This window comes from Notechis scutatus, chromosome 14 (genome assembly GCF_049901735.1).
Source record: "Notechis scutatus isolate UNSWTSFEM ecotype Mainland chromosome 14, rNotScu1.2, whole genome shotgun sequence".
Lineage (NCBI taxonomy): Eukaryota > Metazoa > Chordata > Lepidosauria > Squamata > Elapidae > Notechis > Notechis scutatus.
Genome location: NC_142022.1, coordinates 2,616,332 through 2,634,069, shown reverse-complemented (window position 1 = coordinate 2,634,069; position 17,738 = coordinate 2,616,332). Strand labels below are relative to the sequence as shown.

Genomic DNA, 17,738 nt, shown 5'->3' with positions numbered 1-17,738 from the left:
ACAGCCGTTTCTGGACAAGAGCCAGGATATCACAACAATAGAACTCAGAAGGTCATCGCACAGCTTATTACCCAGGTTGTTACAACACAGGAGGCTGATAGACACACAGCCAATACCTCAGCCACACATGTTCTTACGAAAAAGCCAGCCAATCTGCAAACATCAACTCCATCAACCAATCAGGAAATGACAACACAGCCAACCTCCCCACCAGTATTTATAGAGAGACAGCAGCTCAGATCACGCTTTGCTCGCACAAGCATGAAACCAAAAGCACCACTCTGAAGATGGCAAGTGGGACCTCGTCATATACATTTGCATATATATTTACTGTGATGACCCAAAGGGGCATGGCACAAAAGCAACAAAGTAAAAAAAAGTAGGTAAAGTCCCTTTAATTCCTCCAACTTGACCTCAAATGTACAGTTATTGTCGGCTGGAGAAAAAAAACTCTCCCAAGAACAGTTTTTAAAGGGAAGAAATTTAGTCTGAACCAAAAGTACATATAAATTATAAATAAAAACCAACGCAAACCACACCACAGGAATGAATGAAACAGGGCAGGATAAGGAATTGCAGAAGATAACGAAACACATACAGTTGGGAGGACGCCAGAACCCAGATAGGACTTGACAAACAAAGATAATGCATGCTTTGCTTCCAGCAAGGTGCTGTGCACAAACACCCTGTTTATCCTGTTTTCCCAGCTGCAGCCAATGAAGGGAATCAGGGGCTCCTTCTCCCCTGTAACCCACGTTGCTCCCTTCTCTGTTCCTCCCTGCATGCCCTAGGATGAAGAGGGGGTGGGCCTGGGTCTTCCTCTGAATGCCCAGCCGAACTGTGCCCTTCCCCCGTTTCCTCCACAGCCACCGGAGCCCCACTCCCACTCCCTGTCAGCTGTTCGATCACCCCCTTGGAATCAGATTCCAACAAGGCCATGACATATACATATACATATACATATACATATACATATACATATACATATACATATACATATACATATACATATACATATACATATACATATACATATATGTTCTGTCTCACTTGTAGCCACAAGTGAGAGTCCAAATATCCCAAAGAAATAAACACGAACAAATAATACCAGAAACCACAGAGTTAACTTGTCTCTGTAATCGTCGTTGGCAGCTTTCCCAGAAACTGTCTTCAAGCCAAGATAACGAGTCGCAAGATAAATCAGGAACAGGAACAGAGGCTTCTTCAAAGCTGCGCAGTAATTAACGAAGTTTGATCCAGACAAAGATCATTAACTAGCACGCCTCCTTATATTCCTTGAAGGGGTGTGTCAGTCTCTCTAATTAGTCTCTGACTTGACATTTCTTTTCAAATTGTGCTTGACGTCTCAACCTGCGTCTAGTCCTTGCATCAACCCAACATTCGTCATCACTCAAGGACTCTGGTATGATCTGTGGATCAGCTGCTGACACCTGAGGCATGATTGAAGTGGAAGGTTCTGGAGAGGATGGTGTTTCCGACACTCCCTCATCCTTCTGGCTTATGTCTGCATCTCTCATTAGAGCAGGCTCCAATTCCAATGCCAAACCTTCCTCATCACTCAAACCTGTGTCTTCTGATACATCAGACTCAAAACTCACAGCAGGCTCAAACCTTCCAGTCACAACACATATACATATACATATCAAAATTAATACAATCGAGAGAGTCCAGAGATATTTCACGAGAAGAGTCCTCCACTCTTCTGCTCACAACAGAATACCTGATGCCACCAGACTTGACGTTTTGGGCTTAGACAACCTAGAACTACGCCGCCTTCGGTCTGACCTAAACGTAGTACATAAAATTATCTGCTATGATGTCCTACCTGTCAATGACTACTTCAGCTTCAACCACAACAATACACGAGCACACAATAGATATAAACTCAAAGTAAACCGCTCCAAACTTGATTGCAGGAAATATGACTTCGGCAACAGAGTGGTCAATGCCTGGAATGTGCTACCTGACTCTGTGGTCTCTTCCCTAAACCCCCAAAACTTTAACCTTAGACGGTCTACTGTTGACCTCACCCCTTTCCTAAGAGGGTCTGTAAGAGGCAGGCATAGGCGCACCAAAGTGCCTACCGTCCCTGTCCTAATGTCCCCTTTTATTCATACCCATTTCATGTACTCATAATCATGTTCCTAATTATATCTGTTATCTAAAACATGCTTGAAAAATAAATAAATAAAATAAATAAAATTGCCTCCTTGCAGGAAACAGCCCGGTCAGTATCAGCACAGCCTGATTTTAGCACAAGCAGCTGATTGTCGGTTGGATCAGCCTCCCAGGATACTGACTATCAGCTGTTCCAGGCTGCAGGGATCGCCACAGCCTATCACCGCCTCCACACACCCCATTTTCGGTCTCCACATACCCCATTTTTGGCCTCCACGCATCCCGTGGGGCACATGGAGGCTGAAAACGGGGTGCACGGAGGCTGAATATGGGGCATGCAGAGATGGCGATAGGCAATGGTTATGCCTGCAGACTGGAACAGCTGATTGTCGGTATACCGGGAGGGCGATCCAACCGACAATCAGCTACTCATGCTAAATCAGGCTGTGCTGGAGTTGACCAGGCTGTTTGCTGTTTGCTGCAAGGAGGTAAATTGCTGGGAGGCAGAGGGCAAAGGGTGGGTGGCGGTGGGTGGGAGGGGCTTTGCCAACCTTCGCTGTATAAGATGCATAGAATTTCCATCCACTTTGTGTGTGTGGGGGGAGTGTGTCTTATACACCGAGAAATATGGTATTTCTCCATGGATGTCCCAGGGATAGGAGGGCCCAACCATTTTAATCTGGGCTCCTCCTTGCATCGCTCAGGCCTCCAAGCCATCTCCTTCCTCGGCAAGAGAATTCCTAGCCAACACACAACCAAAAGGGCAGGATTTGGAGCCCCGTGGCTGTGTCCACCACCTTGATTTTTTTTCTTCTTTTTACTCCTCTCCTCTTTGCTGGAGAATCTACCTTAGACCCTGCCCCCTTCCCCACCCACCCACACTCCCTTGCAGGTTTCGCTAAGATTAGCCACAACTTATTTGCACACGTCCGCAACTTTGCGTCAAGACGGCAGTTGCAGCTCACAACCCACCCACTTCCTGCGTTTCACTCGGTTTCTCTTCTTTCCACAGCTGCCAAGAGGAATCAACATATCACAACGCGCTCAGGTAACAAGCCCCCCCCCCCCCCCCCGGTCCCCAAGAGGCTGCAAACCCCCGCCACATAAGACAGGAAGATTTGCTGCACAGGCACACCCACCCACAGAGAAAGATGACAAAAAGCAAAAACACGCCCCTGCCCCCCAAAAAATATATGGAACCACCATAGCAAAGGACAAGAGAATTGATTTGAACACCTCCAGGGATCGATGTTCAGAAGATCAATTGTTGGCACGATACACACATTGCTAATTGTCAGGGGCTCCCGGGTTTTGGAGACTGGTCCACAGTCAGGATGCTCGGGGGGGTGCGGGTGGGGGGGCTGGCAGCATTGACCAAATGAAGACTAGATCAAGTGAGATCCCAGAGAAGAGCAGCAAAGATGATTAGGGGACTAGAGGCTGAAACCGAAGAAGAATGGTTGTCAGAATTGGGTGTGTCTGGTGAGGAGAAGGACTAGGGGTGGCACGATAGCAATCTTCCAGTCCTTGAGAGGTTCTCATCGGAAAGAAGGGGTCAACCTATTCACCAAAGCACCTGAAGGCAGGACCAGAAGCAATAGATGGAAACTAATCTAGGAGAGAAGCCACCTAGAAATGTCCAGACAGTGAGAACAATTAACCAGTGGAACAACTTGCCACCAGATGTTGGGGCCGCTCCATCACAGGAGGCTTTTAAAAAGAGATTGGAAGATCCCTTGTCTGGAATAGCAATAGACCTTAGTGCTTTCCAGCCCTCTCTAAGCGGTTTAGAGTCAGCCTCTTGCCCCCCAACCATTTTGGGTCTTCGTTTTACCCACCTCGGAAGGACGGAAGGCTGAGTCAACCTGGAGCCTGGTGGGAATGAGGTAGGGTTTCCTGCTGAACAGGAGGTTGGACTACAAGGCCCCCAAGGTCTCTTCCGACTCAGTTATCCTATAACACTCTTGCAATGAACCACCAGGTCACAAGAGTGGAGAACAGCCCGTCCACTCTGCAATTTCTCCTCTGAGAAGGCTGCAGAACCAGAATCATGGTTAGCATAAATGTTTTGAGATGCTTGAGGCAGTTGCCCCTCACATTTTTTTTAAAAAAAATGGAACAATTCCAAAATTTAGAAGGACAAGCGGGAAGGGGGCAGAGGAGAGGCCACACCAGCGTGGACTTTTACCTTCTGATATCACTTATTTATTTATTTCTTAAATAAATTTGCTGCCCATCTTATCATGGGGCTGCTTAGGGCAGCTCACAACAAGAACACGGGGGGGGGGGGACGACCCTAATAAAAATTGTAAACGTAACACCAGCAAAGCAATGAAACAATTAAAATAAATGAGGGAAGGGCAGTCATATGAATTAAAAGATGGGCGGAGGAGGAACAGGAAGTGCAGAGGGGAGGTGGGGGTCAGTTAATGAATAATCATGAAAATAAATCCCAATATTCATTTTGGTAAATGAGGAGGGAAGTTCAACTGGCTCTAATTTTGCCCCTGCTGCAGTAAGAGGCTGTCAAGCCAGCAGCCCCCCAGTTCAACTCCTGAAAATTGCAGCTGGGATAGGGTTGGTGTTGGGAAGGGAGGAGGAATCAAGCACAGAGCTAGTCTAGAGTCATGGTGCAACCATAAAAAGACCAGAATCAGCCATTCCTGAATTCCTTGGAGCCTTATCTAATGGATCCCAAGGGAAAGCTGCCCAGAGTGGGGGAGATTCCTATATGACAGGCAGAACACAATGAAGTAGTTAGCTTTTGCACTCAGCAGGGGTGGACCTGATTGTTTATGCATGATGGTTGGGTTGCAGTTCTTTTAAACCATTCTGATTAACGAGTCCCCTGCAAATAGGCAGAGCCCTTTTACTGTTGAACCATGGATAATTCTCACTAATGACCAAGTTTTAATCACAGGCTATTGGGTTTTCTTTTTTTTTCTTCTCTCTCCCAATTATTTGGCTACAGGTTCCTGAGTGGGACAAGAGGGATTTTCTTCGTACCCCTCCTTCTTCCTCCATCTCTGCTTTTCCCAGGACTGGGAACAGGGGACAAGCATCTGATTGCCCCAGAGTAAATAACAACCACAACTAGCCAATCTAATCGTTGCTTTTGTTCTGCTGTTTTCCCACTAAACCAGGAGTGTCAAACTTGCGGTGCCATGTAGTTGTCACATTATGTATCGTGAGTTTTTTTCCCCCCCTTTGCTAAACTGGGGGGCGGACATGGCCAACATGTGATGCATCCAGCTGACAAACTGTGAGTTTGACACTCCTGAACTAAACATATAGTCCTTCCTTCTTTCCCCACTTCCTTTTCTCTTTTTTTTCTTTCCTTCTTTTCTCTTTTGCTTTCCTTCCTCTTTCCATCACTCTTTTTCTAAACCAAAGATAGAGAAATGAACTTCTTACTATGTAAGGAGATGAATTACGGCAAAATTAAAAACTGACAAAGCAAAAGGCTGTGAAATAAGGGCGAATAGATAGTATAAAAAACATTGGGGTGGGTTTGTGTATGTGTGTGTCTTAGTGTGTTGTTTGATTAGCTTATATGCATGCTGTATAATCCAATGTCATCTGGTTTGATTAAGTAGCCAAGACAAATATTCTGAATCTGGCTTGTTGTAATTTCATTTTGTGGGTCGATGTTGTGGGTGCTTCATCACTGGAGATTTTTTCAGTCACTGGTCTGAAAATGGTATAGGATCTCCTGCTTGAGCAAGGGGTTGGACTAGAAGACCTCCAGGGTCCCTTCCAGCTCTATTCTGACTCTGATTCTGGCTTGTAGTCCATGATCTGAGAACCTGAAGAAGGCCCTTTCTTCGTTCTCTTCTGGCGAAAACTGACACCGTCCTCGGATGCTTTTCTAGAAAGTTTGTACCTATTTTGCTTTCGCAAGTTGTGCTTTGGAAAACAGGAATCCAGAGGGCAGATAGGCACCCACAACATCCTCTTGGGAAGCACAAACCACAAGCACAACCTGGCTGGGTGAAGGAGAAGGAAAATGTCTTGTCTTCAGAAAAGACATGGAAATTAACTTGGACAGACAGAGGCCTGACAGAACGGAGGAGAAAATGGTCGTACTCCTAAGAAAATACATTTATTGTCAAAAAGATAGGAGGAAAAAAAAATGGTGCATTTTTTGTGGGGTTGGGGGGGGTGCGTGCAAAGCATTTCTGCCTGAACAGAAAGCAACACCTACATTTATAGCTGGAGCATCTTTAACATGTGTTCATTTCATTCCTCTTGTTCCTAAACAAGAAACACCGATGGGTTTAAAATAATGCCGAGACGTCTTTGACTTTTTGTTGATTGTTTCAGGCTTTGGAGTGCTCACAGCATGTACAGGGAAATGTTCCATTTTATTCTGGATCCAAAGGATCAGAAAGGATTTATAACTGTGTGGGTTGTTTCGTTTGCCTGTGTTGTTTTGTACAAACTGGGGTTTGTTCTCTGTTACTAAATGTAGTATTTTTTTTTACTTTGGTTGTACATGTCTTCTGTTGGGGAGGGAGACTTCTTTTGTTTGTACTAATTTTGAAATAAAATATTGTTTGATTCAACTTGCATGACTAACTGACTGACTTGTGGCCCACTTAATGAAGTTTGCACACAATCATTAAGGCTTTATTAAATGCACCTTCCTCCGCTTCTGTTTCTGATGTTCAGCAATGAGCCCTTTAATTAAATTAATTGCCTGCTTCAGTGACTATCAACACAATAATTACTGTTGGCTCCTTTCATCATCGCTTGGGAGAGGGAGACACCCTTTAGGAACAAAGAAATAAAAAGCCAAGCCAGAGGAAAGGAAAGGAAATTATATTTTCACTGCTTAATTTTATTTCTTTATCTTGCCTTAAAAAGGATTGGCAGTTATCATCCCAAACAGTCACAACCAGCCCTTGAGTTCCACCAGGGTCCATCTGGATAACCATCACAATTTTTCTTTGCAGACATCGAAAATTCACCTAGGAGTGATTCCACCTTAATAGGAAACCAGCCCAAGGTAAGTTCCTAAGAACGTGAAACATAGAATCATAGGGCTTGGAAGAGACCTTGGAGGTCTTCTAGTCCAACCCCCTCCTCACAAAGGTCTTCCAAAGCTCCTTGAATGGACCAAGGTGATCAGGGTTCTCCAACCTTGGCAACTTTAAGACTTGTGGACTTCAACTCCCAGAATTCCCCAGCTGGCTGAGGAATTGTGGGAGTTGAAGTCCACAAGTTTTAAAGTTGTCAAGTTTGAAGAACTCTGGACTAGTTCACTGAAGTCCAAGTCACCCCCTTGAACTTGCCTCCTCCACACGCACCTCATTCAGCTACTATGGAGGAGCTCAGATTCTTCTTGTGCAGGGGTCTTTAAACTGGACAGCTTTAAGACTTGTGGACTTCCACTCCCAGAATTCCTCCTTCAGTCATGTTAGCTCAGGAATTCTGGGAGTTGAAGTCCACAAGTTTTAAACTTGCCAAGTTTGAAGACCCTTGTGATAGATGATAGATACATACATAGATTGGTAGATTGATGATAGATAGATAGATAGATAGATAGATAGATAGATAGATAGATAGATAGATAGATAGATAGATAGATAGATAGATAGATAGATAAATAGATAAATAGATAGGTAGGTACAGAGAAAGAGATGATAGTTAGATAGATAGATGATAGATAGAGAGAGAGAGAGAAAGAGAGAGAGAGGGATCGGGGTCTTCAAACTTGACCACTTTAAGACTTGTGGACTTCCACTCCCAGAATTCTTCCTCCAGTCATGTTAGCTCAGGAATTCTGGGAGTTGAAGTCTACAAGTTTTAAACTTGCCAAGTTTTGAAGACCCCTGTTCTTGAGTGTCACCAACTCAATCTCATATCTTCCACAAAGGGAAGGAAGACGCCCTTATGGGTTGAAATCTGAAATGGCCATCAGGTTTTCAAAGCCGAGTCTTCCTTAAGGCAAGTGGTGTCAACTCCCAGGATTGTCAATCACAGGTTTGTGTGCGGGAAAGCCCGGAAATTGAAATCCACACTTCCAGAAAGACATCCCCTATGTGGGAAAGAAAGAATACTCTTCTCAACGGAATAAAATAGGGTTGGATGTTATGGGATGCCAAGGTTTCTCTTCCTTTTGCTGGTTTGAGGTCTTCTCAAAGGAGGATTTTGCACAAGGCTCCTTAAAGAGCTTGAGGCCAGAAAGGGGGTGGGAGATTCATATTTGGGCAACGGGCACCCACTTGCTGTGTGTTGCAGTGTGTTGTGGGTGTTCCTTGAGGCACTGTGGTTCTAAAGTTATATGATTTTTTTCTTTTTTAAGTCTGAGCCGTGTCCAATTTTGTGACGCATATCCTACGGTTGAATTTTTCTTAAAAGGAAAGAAAAAACTGATTGATAACTTTCAGATAATATGGTAGAAAATGACACTTTTGCTTCTTTAAGAGGAAAAAAACATGTTAGCTTTTGATCTTACGGCAAAAATACAATTAAAAATAAATCTCACTAAAATTACTCATAACTTCTTCATTTTAAATTTTCCAGAGGGACACTCACCATCGATGAACCTTGAAGTAAAGCTGCTTGTTGGTCCAACACTGAAATATATTATCACTACTTAAATCGTTGGTGGCCCTTTGCCATAAAGAGGACTGTGGGGCTGACTCTGTAGCCCAAGGGTCTTCAAACTTGGCAAGTTTAAGATTTGAGGACTTCAACTCCCAGAATTCCTGAGCTAACATGACTGGAGGAGGAGGAATTCTGGGAGTCGAAGTCCACCAGTCTTAAAGCTGTCAGGTTTGAAGATCCCTGCCACACGGAGGGTTAGAGAGGCTGTGTGATTTTGAAAAAAATAAAGGAAAGAATAGAATAAAGCCAAGTAAAAAATAAAGTAATAAGTAGAGTGGAAAGTGAAAGTAGCAAACAAAAAAGTAAAAATAAAATTAGGTAAGGTGAGTATAGTAAAGAACAGAAAGTGAAAGTGAAAGTAAAAATAAAGGCAAGATCAAAAGGAAAGTAAGGTAAAGTAAGGAGTATAATAAAAAGTAAAGTAAAAAGTGAAAGTGAAAATAAAAATTAAAGGTGAGGTAAAGAGTAGAGTAAAAAGAGTATAAAATGAAAGTGAAAGTAAAAATAAAAGTAAAGTAAAAAAAAATAAACTGATAAGATGAGTGTAGTAAGGAGTAGAAAGTGAAAGTAAAAACCAAGGTAAGATAAAGTAAAGGTAAAAACTAGAGTAAAAAATGAAAGTGAGGAAAATAAAGTAAACTGAGATAAGGTGAGTATAGTAAAGAGTAGAAAGTGAAAGTGAAAGGAAAAATCAAGGTAAAGGGTAGAGTAAAAAGTAGAGTAAAACTGAAAGTGACGAAAACAAAGTAAAGTAAGGTCAGGTAAAATAAAGTGAAAAAGAAAGTAAAGTAAAGTAAAGAGCAATGTAAAAAGGGAAAGGGAAAGGAAAAGTGAGGCAATATAAGGTGAAATAAAAAATGAATGAAAAGTAAAAGTCAAACAAACGAAAAGGTAAAAAGTCACATGTAAGGTAAAGATAAAGTACTAAAATAAAATAGCTTACCTGTCTATGCAGGTACCTTGGGGTGAACCACACACACACAAACACACACACACACACACACACACACACACACCGACTGCTGTAACCAGAGTCAGAAGAAGCAGGAGACCATGTCTCCCCATAGTATCTACTCCCTTTCAGTTCAGAATTGCTGAAAACCTGGCAGGTGACAATAAATATTTAACTTCTCTCTCTCTTTTTTAAAACTCCTAGGAAACCAGGAGGAAGACAAATCAGCCAGCTAGAACAGCAGCAAAGAACATCCAGGAGATGCCCCATACCGTTTATGCTGCGGTGCAGCATCCCAAACAGGTGGGAAATATTTCTTGATTATTTATTCAATTTCTATGGCTGCCCAATTCACACATTGATGACTCCAGGTGTCTCACGACATTAAAAATCACAACGGAAAAGCTCCATCTCCCTTCAGGGTCCCCAGGAGACCACCGGTAGCACCATATTGTTAGGGCCTTTCTGAAAAGCAATGGGACAGGGGACAACTATAGCTATAGGAGAATGAGGTGCCCTAGACAAGGGGCCAAAACCAAGAAGGCCATTTGTGATACTCCTACCAGACGTACATCCCGAATTGATGGGACCCATAACACGCCTTGACTTCCCAGCATGGTGGGCCGGGTGTTGTGGCCCGCCAGCCACCAGCAGAGTGGGTGGCAGACTCAGAGAAGGAGGAGGTTGGGGAAAAACGTGGGCCAGTTCTGGAGCTCAGGGAAGGCTCTGATAGATGCCCAGCATGAGACACAGAGATAGAGTCAGGGCCATCCAGCATTTGCCAGCCAGAGAGGCAGCTGCCTTTGGAGTCAGAAAGAAGCGAGGAGGAGGAACAGCTGGGGCCTGTTCCAGATATGCATATGCTCAGAGCAGAACAACAGAGGACAATGAGTCATCTCAGGAAGCCAAACAAGGCTTGTAGGTGCTGACTGGCCCCTCCCTGGCTGGGGAATAAATAGGAGGAAAGGGCAGTGGTTTGGTTGTTGCACACAACTGTTTGTATTTCTCCTTGTGTCTTTTGTGAGACAAAGATTGCCTTGCCAGAACTGAGGTTTGTCTATTTCTCTGTTTGAACTGACTTAATTTGAAACTGGGAGCTCACGGGCTTGCATTTATCATAACAAGCTGTTAAGGACTAATGTTTCAGTTAACCTCATGCAGGATTCTTGCCTGGACTTTCTGTTGGGGAATGCAGTTAGAATAGAATAGAATAGAATAGAATAGAATAGAATAGAATAGAATAGATAGATAGGATAGGATAGGATAGGATAGGATAGGATAGGATAGGATAGGATAGGATAGGATAGGATAGGACAGGACAGGACAGGACAGGACAGGACAGAACAGAACAGAACAGAACAGAACAGAATAGAATAGAAAAGGATAGGATAGGATAGAATAAGAATAGAATAGAATAGAATAGAATAGAATAGAATAGAATAGAATAGGATAGGATAGGATAGGATAGGATAGGATAGGATAGGATAGGATAGGATAGGATAGGATAGGATAGAATAGAATAGAATAGAAAAGGATAGGATAGGATAGAATAGAATAGAATAGGAAAGGATAGGATAGGATAAGATAGGATAGGATAGGATAGAATAAGAATAGAATAGAATAGAATAGAATAGAATAGAAAAGGATAGGATAGGATAGAATAGAATAGAATAGAATAGAATAGGATAGGATAGGATAGGATAGGATAGGATAGGATAGGATAGGATAGAATAGAATAGGATAGGATAGGATAGGATAGGATAGGATAGGATAGGATAGAATAGAATAGAATAGAATAGAAAAGGATAGGATAGGATAGGATAGGATAGGATAGGATAGGATAGAATAGAATAGAATAGAATAGGATAGGATAGGATAGGATAGGATAGGATAGAACAGAACAGAACAGAACAGAACAGAACAGAACAGAACAGAATAGAATAGAATAGAAAATAGGATGGAATGGAATGGAATGGAATCCAGTTCAGGGTTCGCCAACTTTTTGGACCTCAAGGACCACCAAACTCATAATTTTAAATCCCACGGACCACTAATATGAATTTTAACTGACGGTGGCTTGCTGACGTTGGTGTCTGCAGAGACCCTGGGAAAATCCCCAAAAAAGACTTGGAGGAAAATTCCCCACCCCGTTTTCCTACCAATTGATCATTCTTTATTTGGAATCGCAGAATACCGTCTCCAGCTCCGTTCTCAGGGAGAGAGAGACAGAGAGAGACTTTTGGCTTCATGCAAGGAAAGCAGCAGAAGCCGCAGAAGTCTTTCTTTCTCTCCCCCAAACTCCGCCAGAAATTAGTCTTTGTGAGAGTTGTTGCAACCAGCACAGCCTCTTGGAGCAGGAGGCCTTGCAGGGTCCCAAAGACTCAGTTCTGGCAGAGTTTGGGGGAGAGAAAGACAGACTTTTGCTGCTTTCCTTGCCTGCAGGCAAAAGCAGCAGAAGAAAGAAGCGGAAAGAAGCAGCCCGGTGGCCAGGCCAGGCGCGTGGGGCAAGTGGGGCGAGTTCCCCCCCTCAGCCCTTCCCCCCTCCCCTCACTACCTCGTGTTGTTCGCAATGCAAGCGATGCAAGCCTTGTGTTCCCGCGGGCCATGTGGGTGGTGCAGCCTTGTGTTCCCGCACAGCCTGTATTAATTGCTTTGGGGGGGACATTTCTTTGCGGACCACCAAAATTTTCTCATGGACCACCTGTGGCCCCCAGCCCACCGGTTGGCGACCACTGATCCAGTCCAACCATCCACACCCTGCCCAAGCAGGAGGCCCTACAGCATTTCTGACAGGTGGCAGTCTTAGACGTTTGGATTTGGTGTTTATGGCCCTTTGGGCTTCCCCTAATTGCTCCTGGTTTCGAAAAGGATTGTGCAAATTCTAAAGCAGAGTTCAATTTCCTGCCAGTGCACTAAAAATATACAATGCAAATTTTGTATTTTTCAAAAAGGATGAAGTCGTAAATATGATCGTATATTTCTTCTTCAGAGGGAACAATACATTGGCCGTTCTGCAAAGCCACTCTGGGAAACTAGAATACTTAAATAGTTTAGGGTGTCTGGAAATTCATAAAAATAGCTGTCCTCGATTTGTGATCGTTCATTCAACAGTGGTTTGAAATTGTGACGGCACTGAGCAAAGAGACTTAAGATCCTTACCCAAAGTTTCAAATACTGCAGCATCACATGAACAAAATGTAGTCCCTTACAACCAACTGTACAGGAACTGGGCCTGGCTAGTCTAGTGAAGAGAAGGACCAGGGGAGACAGGATAGCAGTCTTCCAATATTTGAGGGGCTGCCACAGAGAGGAGGAAGGGGTCAAGCTGCTCTCCAAGGCACCTGAAGGCCAGACAAGGAACTATGGATGGAAACTGACCAAGGAGAGATTCAACCTGGAAATAAGGAGGAATTTCCTGACAGGGAGAACAATCAACCAAGGAAACAGAACTTGCTTTCGGAAGTTGTGGGAGCTTCATCCCTGGAAGCTTTCAATAAGAGACTGCCATCTGTCAGAAACGGTGTAGGGTCGCCTGCTTGGGCAGGGGATTGGACTGGATGACCTCACAGGTCCCTTCCAACTCTGTTAATCTGTTCTTCTGCAGTTGCCTCCCTGCTTATCAAGGCCTCATCCCTCCCTGTTGTGTCCCAACCACTCCTCTCCACCTCCTGTCACACTTACCTTCTCCATAGATTCTCCTTCAGGGAGTAGCCTCTGTGCCACACTGCCTTCCTACACGGAGGCCCCGTGGCCCTCTTCCGACGTGGGTGCCATTTTGGAAACAGGTGCAAAGAATCAATGCGATTGAATGGGGGCAAGATGGCGCCATATGGTAGAGGGAAACCAAGGGACAAATCAGCCTGCCCTTCTTCCCAAAATCAATCTCCAAGATCTTGCTGAACGACGGTCATGACTTAGAACTGTAATGGGCAGGCTCCATTATGGTCATAACTTGAGGGCTACCTGTAGTGGCCTTTCCTAAAGATATTTATGGGGAGGGCAAAGATTTAATTTCTCCAGACTTAGTCTAATACATTGTTTTTCATACTGGGAAACTATAAGATATATGTGGACTTCAACTCCCAGAATTCCCCAGCCACCATCTGACGAATGCCCTAATTAATTCATGAGCCTCGAGCCAAGTTTCAAAAGAAATCCAATTATTTATTAGGAGCAACACGTCAGCACTTTTCCCAAGTGCAGTCAGCTCTGCCCTACGTCATTTACTGTTCACCTATGATCCTGTTTCCCTACCTCCTCCCAAGGTGTGTCATAAATCACATTGTCAACGAAGCATTTTCCCGGGCTGTGGAAAACATGCGCCTCTCCAGCTGGGCTTGGTAACTTGACACACAATCTGGAGAAAGGTATGTGTGGAATGTGTTTCTGATCGTAGCAATGAACTGCTCCTGCTCCTTCTTATGGCAACTCGAGAACCAGCCAGGAATGCTTTACGAGTTGACACATGCCTGACTAGGGAATTCTAGGAGTACACATCTTAAGGTTGACATGGTTGAGAAACGTTGAGCTAACCGCAACTTCTCTTTTGCAGAATCCTTTGCAAACAGACGATGAGAAGATACAGAAGGGACGGCGCAGCCACCAAAACCAGGGAGAGAAAACAATTTATTCGGAGATCACCAAGGCTCAGGAGGCACGTGGCTTTGACACCTCGGTATCCCAGTATAGTTCCTGAGGTTGTGAATTTCCCCTAAATGAATCTAGTTCCTGAGGTTGTGAATTGAAAACAATCAACTGTACTACATTCACACATCCTAACTACAGCTAGTAGTATAATATACAGTTAAAACTGTAAAAACATTTTAAAACAGTTTTTGAAAAGCTACATAAAAATATTTATGCAAAACAAATATGCATAACAATTGAGATACTTGGCCAGTGAATAACAAATGAAATGGCCCATTTGGTGCTTCTGATATGGGGTCTCCTGCTGTGTGCAGGAGTTAGACTAGAATAGAGGTCATCAGCCTTTTGGACCTCAGGATCTACCAAACTCATAATTTTAAATCCCACGGACACTAATATGAATTTTGACTGATGGTGGCTTGCTGACGTTTTCCCAGGGTCTCTGCAGAAAGCAGCAGAGACCCTGGGAAAATCCCCCAAAAAAGTCTGCAGAAAAATTCCCATCCCATTGATCATTCTTTATTTGGGATCACAGGATACCGTCTGCAGCTCCGTTCTCAGGGGGAGAGAGATGGAGAGAGACTTTTGGCTTCATGCAAAGAAAACAGCAGAAGCCGCAGAAGTCTTTCTTTCTCTCCTGCAAACTCTGCCAGAAATGAGTCTTTGGCGGCGCAGCCTCTTGGAGCAGGGAGGCCTTGCAGGGTCCCAAAGTCTCATTTCTGGAGGAGTTTGGGGGAGAGAAAGAAAGACTTCTGCTGCTTTCCTTGCCTGCAGCCAAAAGCAGCAGAAGAAAGAAGCGGAAAGAAGCAGCCCGGTGGCCAGGCCAGGCACGTGGGGTGAGTGGGGCAAGTTGCCCCCCCGTTCCACCCTTTCCCCCCTCCCCTCATTACCTCATGTTGTTCGCAATGCAAGCGACTCAACCCTTGTGTTCCCGCGGGCGCTGTGGGTGGCGCAGCCTTGTGTTCCCGCACCGCCTGGATTAATTGCTTTGGGGGTGAGATTTCTCTGCGGACCACCAAAATTTTCTCGCAGACCACCAATGATCCCCAGCCCACCGGTTGGCAACCACTGGACTAAATGACCTCCAAGGTTCCTTCCAACTCTGTTATTCTGTATTCTTGTCCATTCTCGCCTTCATTGCAGGAGAAAAACCAAACAGTTTACCCTTCCCCCCACCCCATAATCCTTCTTTTTCCAAGTAGGTCTCAGCTCTCCAAATAGCCTCTTCTTTATCTTCTCCTTGGCAGAGTGAAGACCCAAACAGCTGCAAGACCATCTATGAAACAGTGCAAAGTCCTCCTTCCATCAAATCCTCTGGCCCGTGAGCCTTTGTTTAACACACACACACACACACACACCGTCTGCAAAGCCAGCAAGAGATGTGCTCCCCACCACCAGAGCTAGGAAATGCCTGAGCTCCTTCTCCCAAAGGCAGCCTGGAACACCTGCAGAAGAGAGAGAGAGAGAGAGAAGTGGAGAAGACAAGTCATGGTCATTCTAGGATCGCCACCAACTTTCCCTCCTGGACTTCTTGGAGAGTGGGTTGGGACAACTCACCACAGCCGACTCGCTGCAGGACAACTCGCCACAGGACAATTCAACAGATACAAAGTCAAATTAATTTTGACGGAGGTACGGCTAATAATAATAAAACAGTCCGTCCAGACAAAGGGGTCATTAAACAAAACAGAAGAGTCAGTCCAGAAAAAAAGAAGAGTTACAAGAATTTCATCGAAAACGTGGTCACCAATGATAAAAGTAACGGAATGAAATGATCAATACAGTGTTGAATTGTCCCACGGTGACTTGGCCGTGGTGAGTTGTCCTAGACCAGTGGTGGCTAACCTTTTTGGGCTCCTATGCCAAAAATTGTGTGTGCGCTTGCATGCGTGCTTGTGTGCAGCAACCAGAAGTCAATGTGCACATCCCCCATGCCTCCTGCATATACGCGCACAATTCCCGCCGGCCCCTTACCTGCACTGCGCCTCCCAGCTGATTTTTGGCCTCCCAGAGGCTTGAGGAAAGCCTCTGTAGCCTTTGCAGGCGAAAAATAGGCCCGTTTGTCACTTCCGGTATTTCCGGAAATACAGGAAGTGATGAAACGGGCCTATTTTTCAGCCTGCAAAGGCTACAGAGGCTTTCCTCAAGCCTCTGGGAGGCCAAAAAAGGCCTCAAATGGGCCGAAATTCAGCTGAGAGGCACACGCATGCGCAGTGAGGTAAGTTTGCCTGCGGCTCGTGTGCTGACAAAAATGGGTCTGCGTGCCACCTGTGGCACATATGCCATAGGTTCTCCATCACGGTCCTAGACCCCTTGAGGAGGGGTGTGTGCGAGAGAATAATTTCTTTCCTCTTTGTTTCTTAATTTTAAATGATAGACAAATGAAACCTCATCTGTTCCGCTCTGAAGTTCTTTGAAAGTTGCAGTATTGTTTCAACAGTATTATTTTTTTTAAAAGGCATTAAGTGGGAAAACCTGTGTACAGATAATCCTCGACTTATGACCAGCCTTTAAGCTAGGTTAAGCTATGTTATGATCATGAGGGTTAGGGTTAGAGTTAGGGTTAGGGTCACAAAAAGGTCACAAGAACACATCAGTCACATGGGTGGGCTATTTTAGAATTGTCACAAATTACAACGAAGATGGGCAGGCTCCATCACAGTCGTAAATCAAGGACTTAAACCTGTAAAATGTGTAATTTTGTGAAATAATGTGTAGAAGATTTATACAAGCTTGTCTTGGTAGATATTTTGTGTAAAAAAAGGGCTTTTTAAAAAAAGATAAATGGGCAGCCTAATATATATATATATATATATATATATATATATGGTATGAAATGTTGGAGATTTTTAATATCAAGTAGAGAAATAAATGTCCTGTCGACTTAAATATGAGCTAGCTGTGTGCTGCAGCTGCCAAACCAGCCAGTGCAATCCTGGCTGCATTAATGAGAAGTGCCAGTATCACTTTATACCGCACTGGTCAGGAAACGTGTGGAATATTGTGTTCAATTCTAGTTACCCTGATAAAAAAGAGATGTTGAAACCCTGGAAAGAAGGCAGAGAAGAGCGACAAAGATGATTCGGGGGACTGGAGGCTAAAACATGTGAAGAATGCTTGTGGGAAATGGTTGTGGTTTCAAGAGAGTAAACACAAGACAAAGGTAACAGCATAATAACCTTTTACTGTTTCATTTACGAACCTTGTTCCTTCACAGATAAAAAGCTGCTTCCAGCTAATTAGCTCTGACAAGAAAGAGCCTTGCCAAGGTTTTGCAAGGCTGCCAAGAACAACAGATAAATTTCCTAAAGAATAAATCAAAGAATCTCCAAACACCAATTCAGGTATTCTCATGTCCACCAGGCTTGAGTGCAAAAACTTCTTTGCT

At 44.2% G+C, this 17,738-nt stretch overlaps 1 protein-coding gene across 2 annotated transcripts in view; it reads left to right on the top strand.

The window, feature by feature from the left end:
* Window positions 1-17,239, top strand: part of LOC113426977 (SLAM family member 5-like) — a 44,985-nt gene extending 27,746 nt beyond the window's left edge. For both annotated transcript variants that reach the window (XM_026689431.2, XM_087943250.1), the window contains 5 exons: window positions 3,152-3,187; window positions 7,095-7,147; window positions 9,908-10,006; window positions 14,256-14,357; window positions 15,598-17,239. In XM_026689431.2, coding sequence (XP_026545216.2) covers window positions 3,152-3,187; window positions 7,095-7,147; window positions 9,908-10,006; window positions 14,256-14,357; window positions 15,598-15,675 — 368 coding nt within the window. In that variant the 3' untranslated portion in view covers window positions 15,676-17,239. The remainder of the gene's footprint in view (window positions 1-3,151; window positions 3,188-7,094; window positions 7,148-9,907; window positions 10,007-14,255; window positions 14,358-15,597) is intronic.
* The last annotated feature ends 499 nt before the right edge of the window (window positions 17,240-17,738 follow it).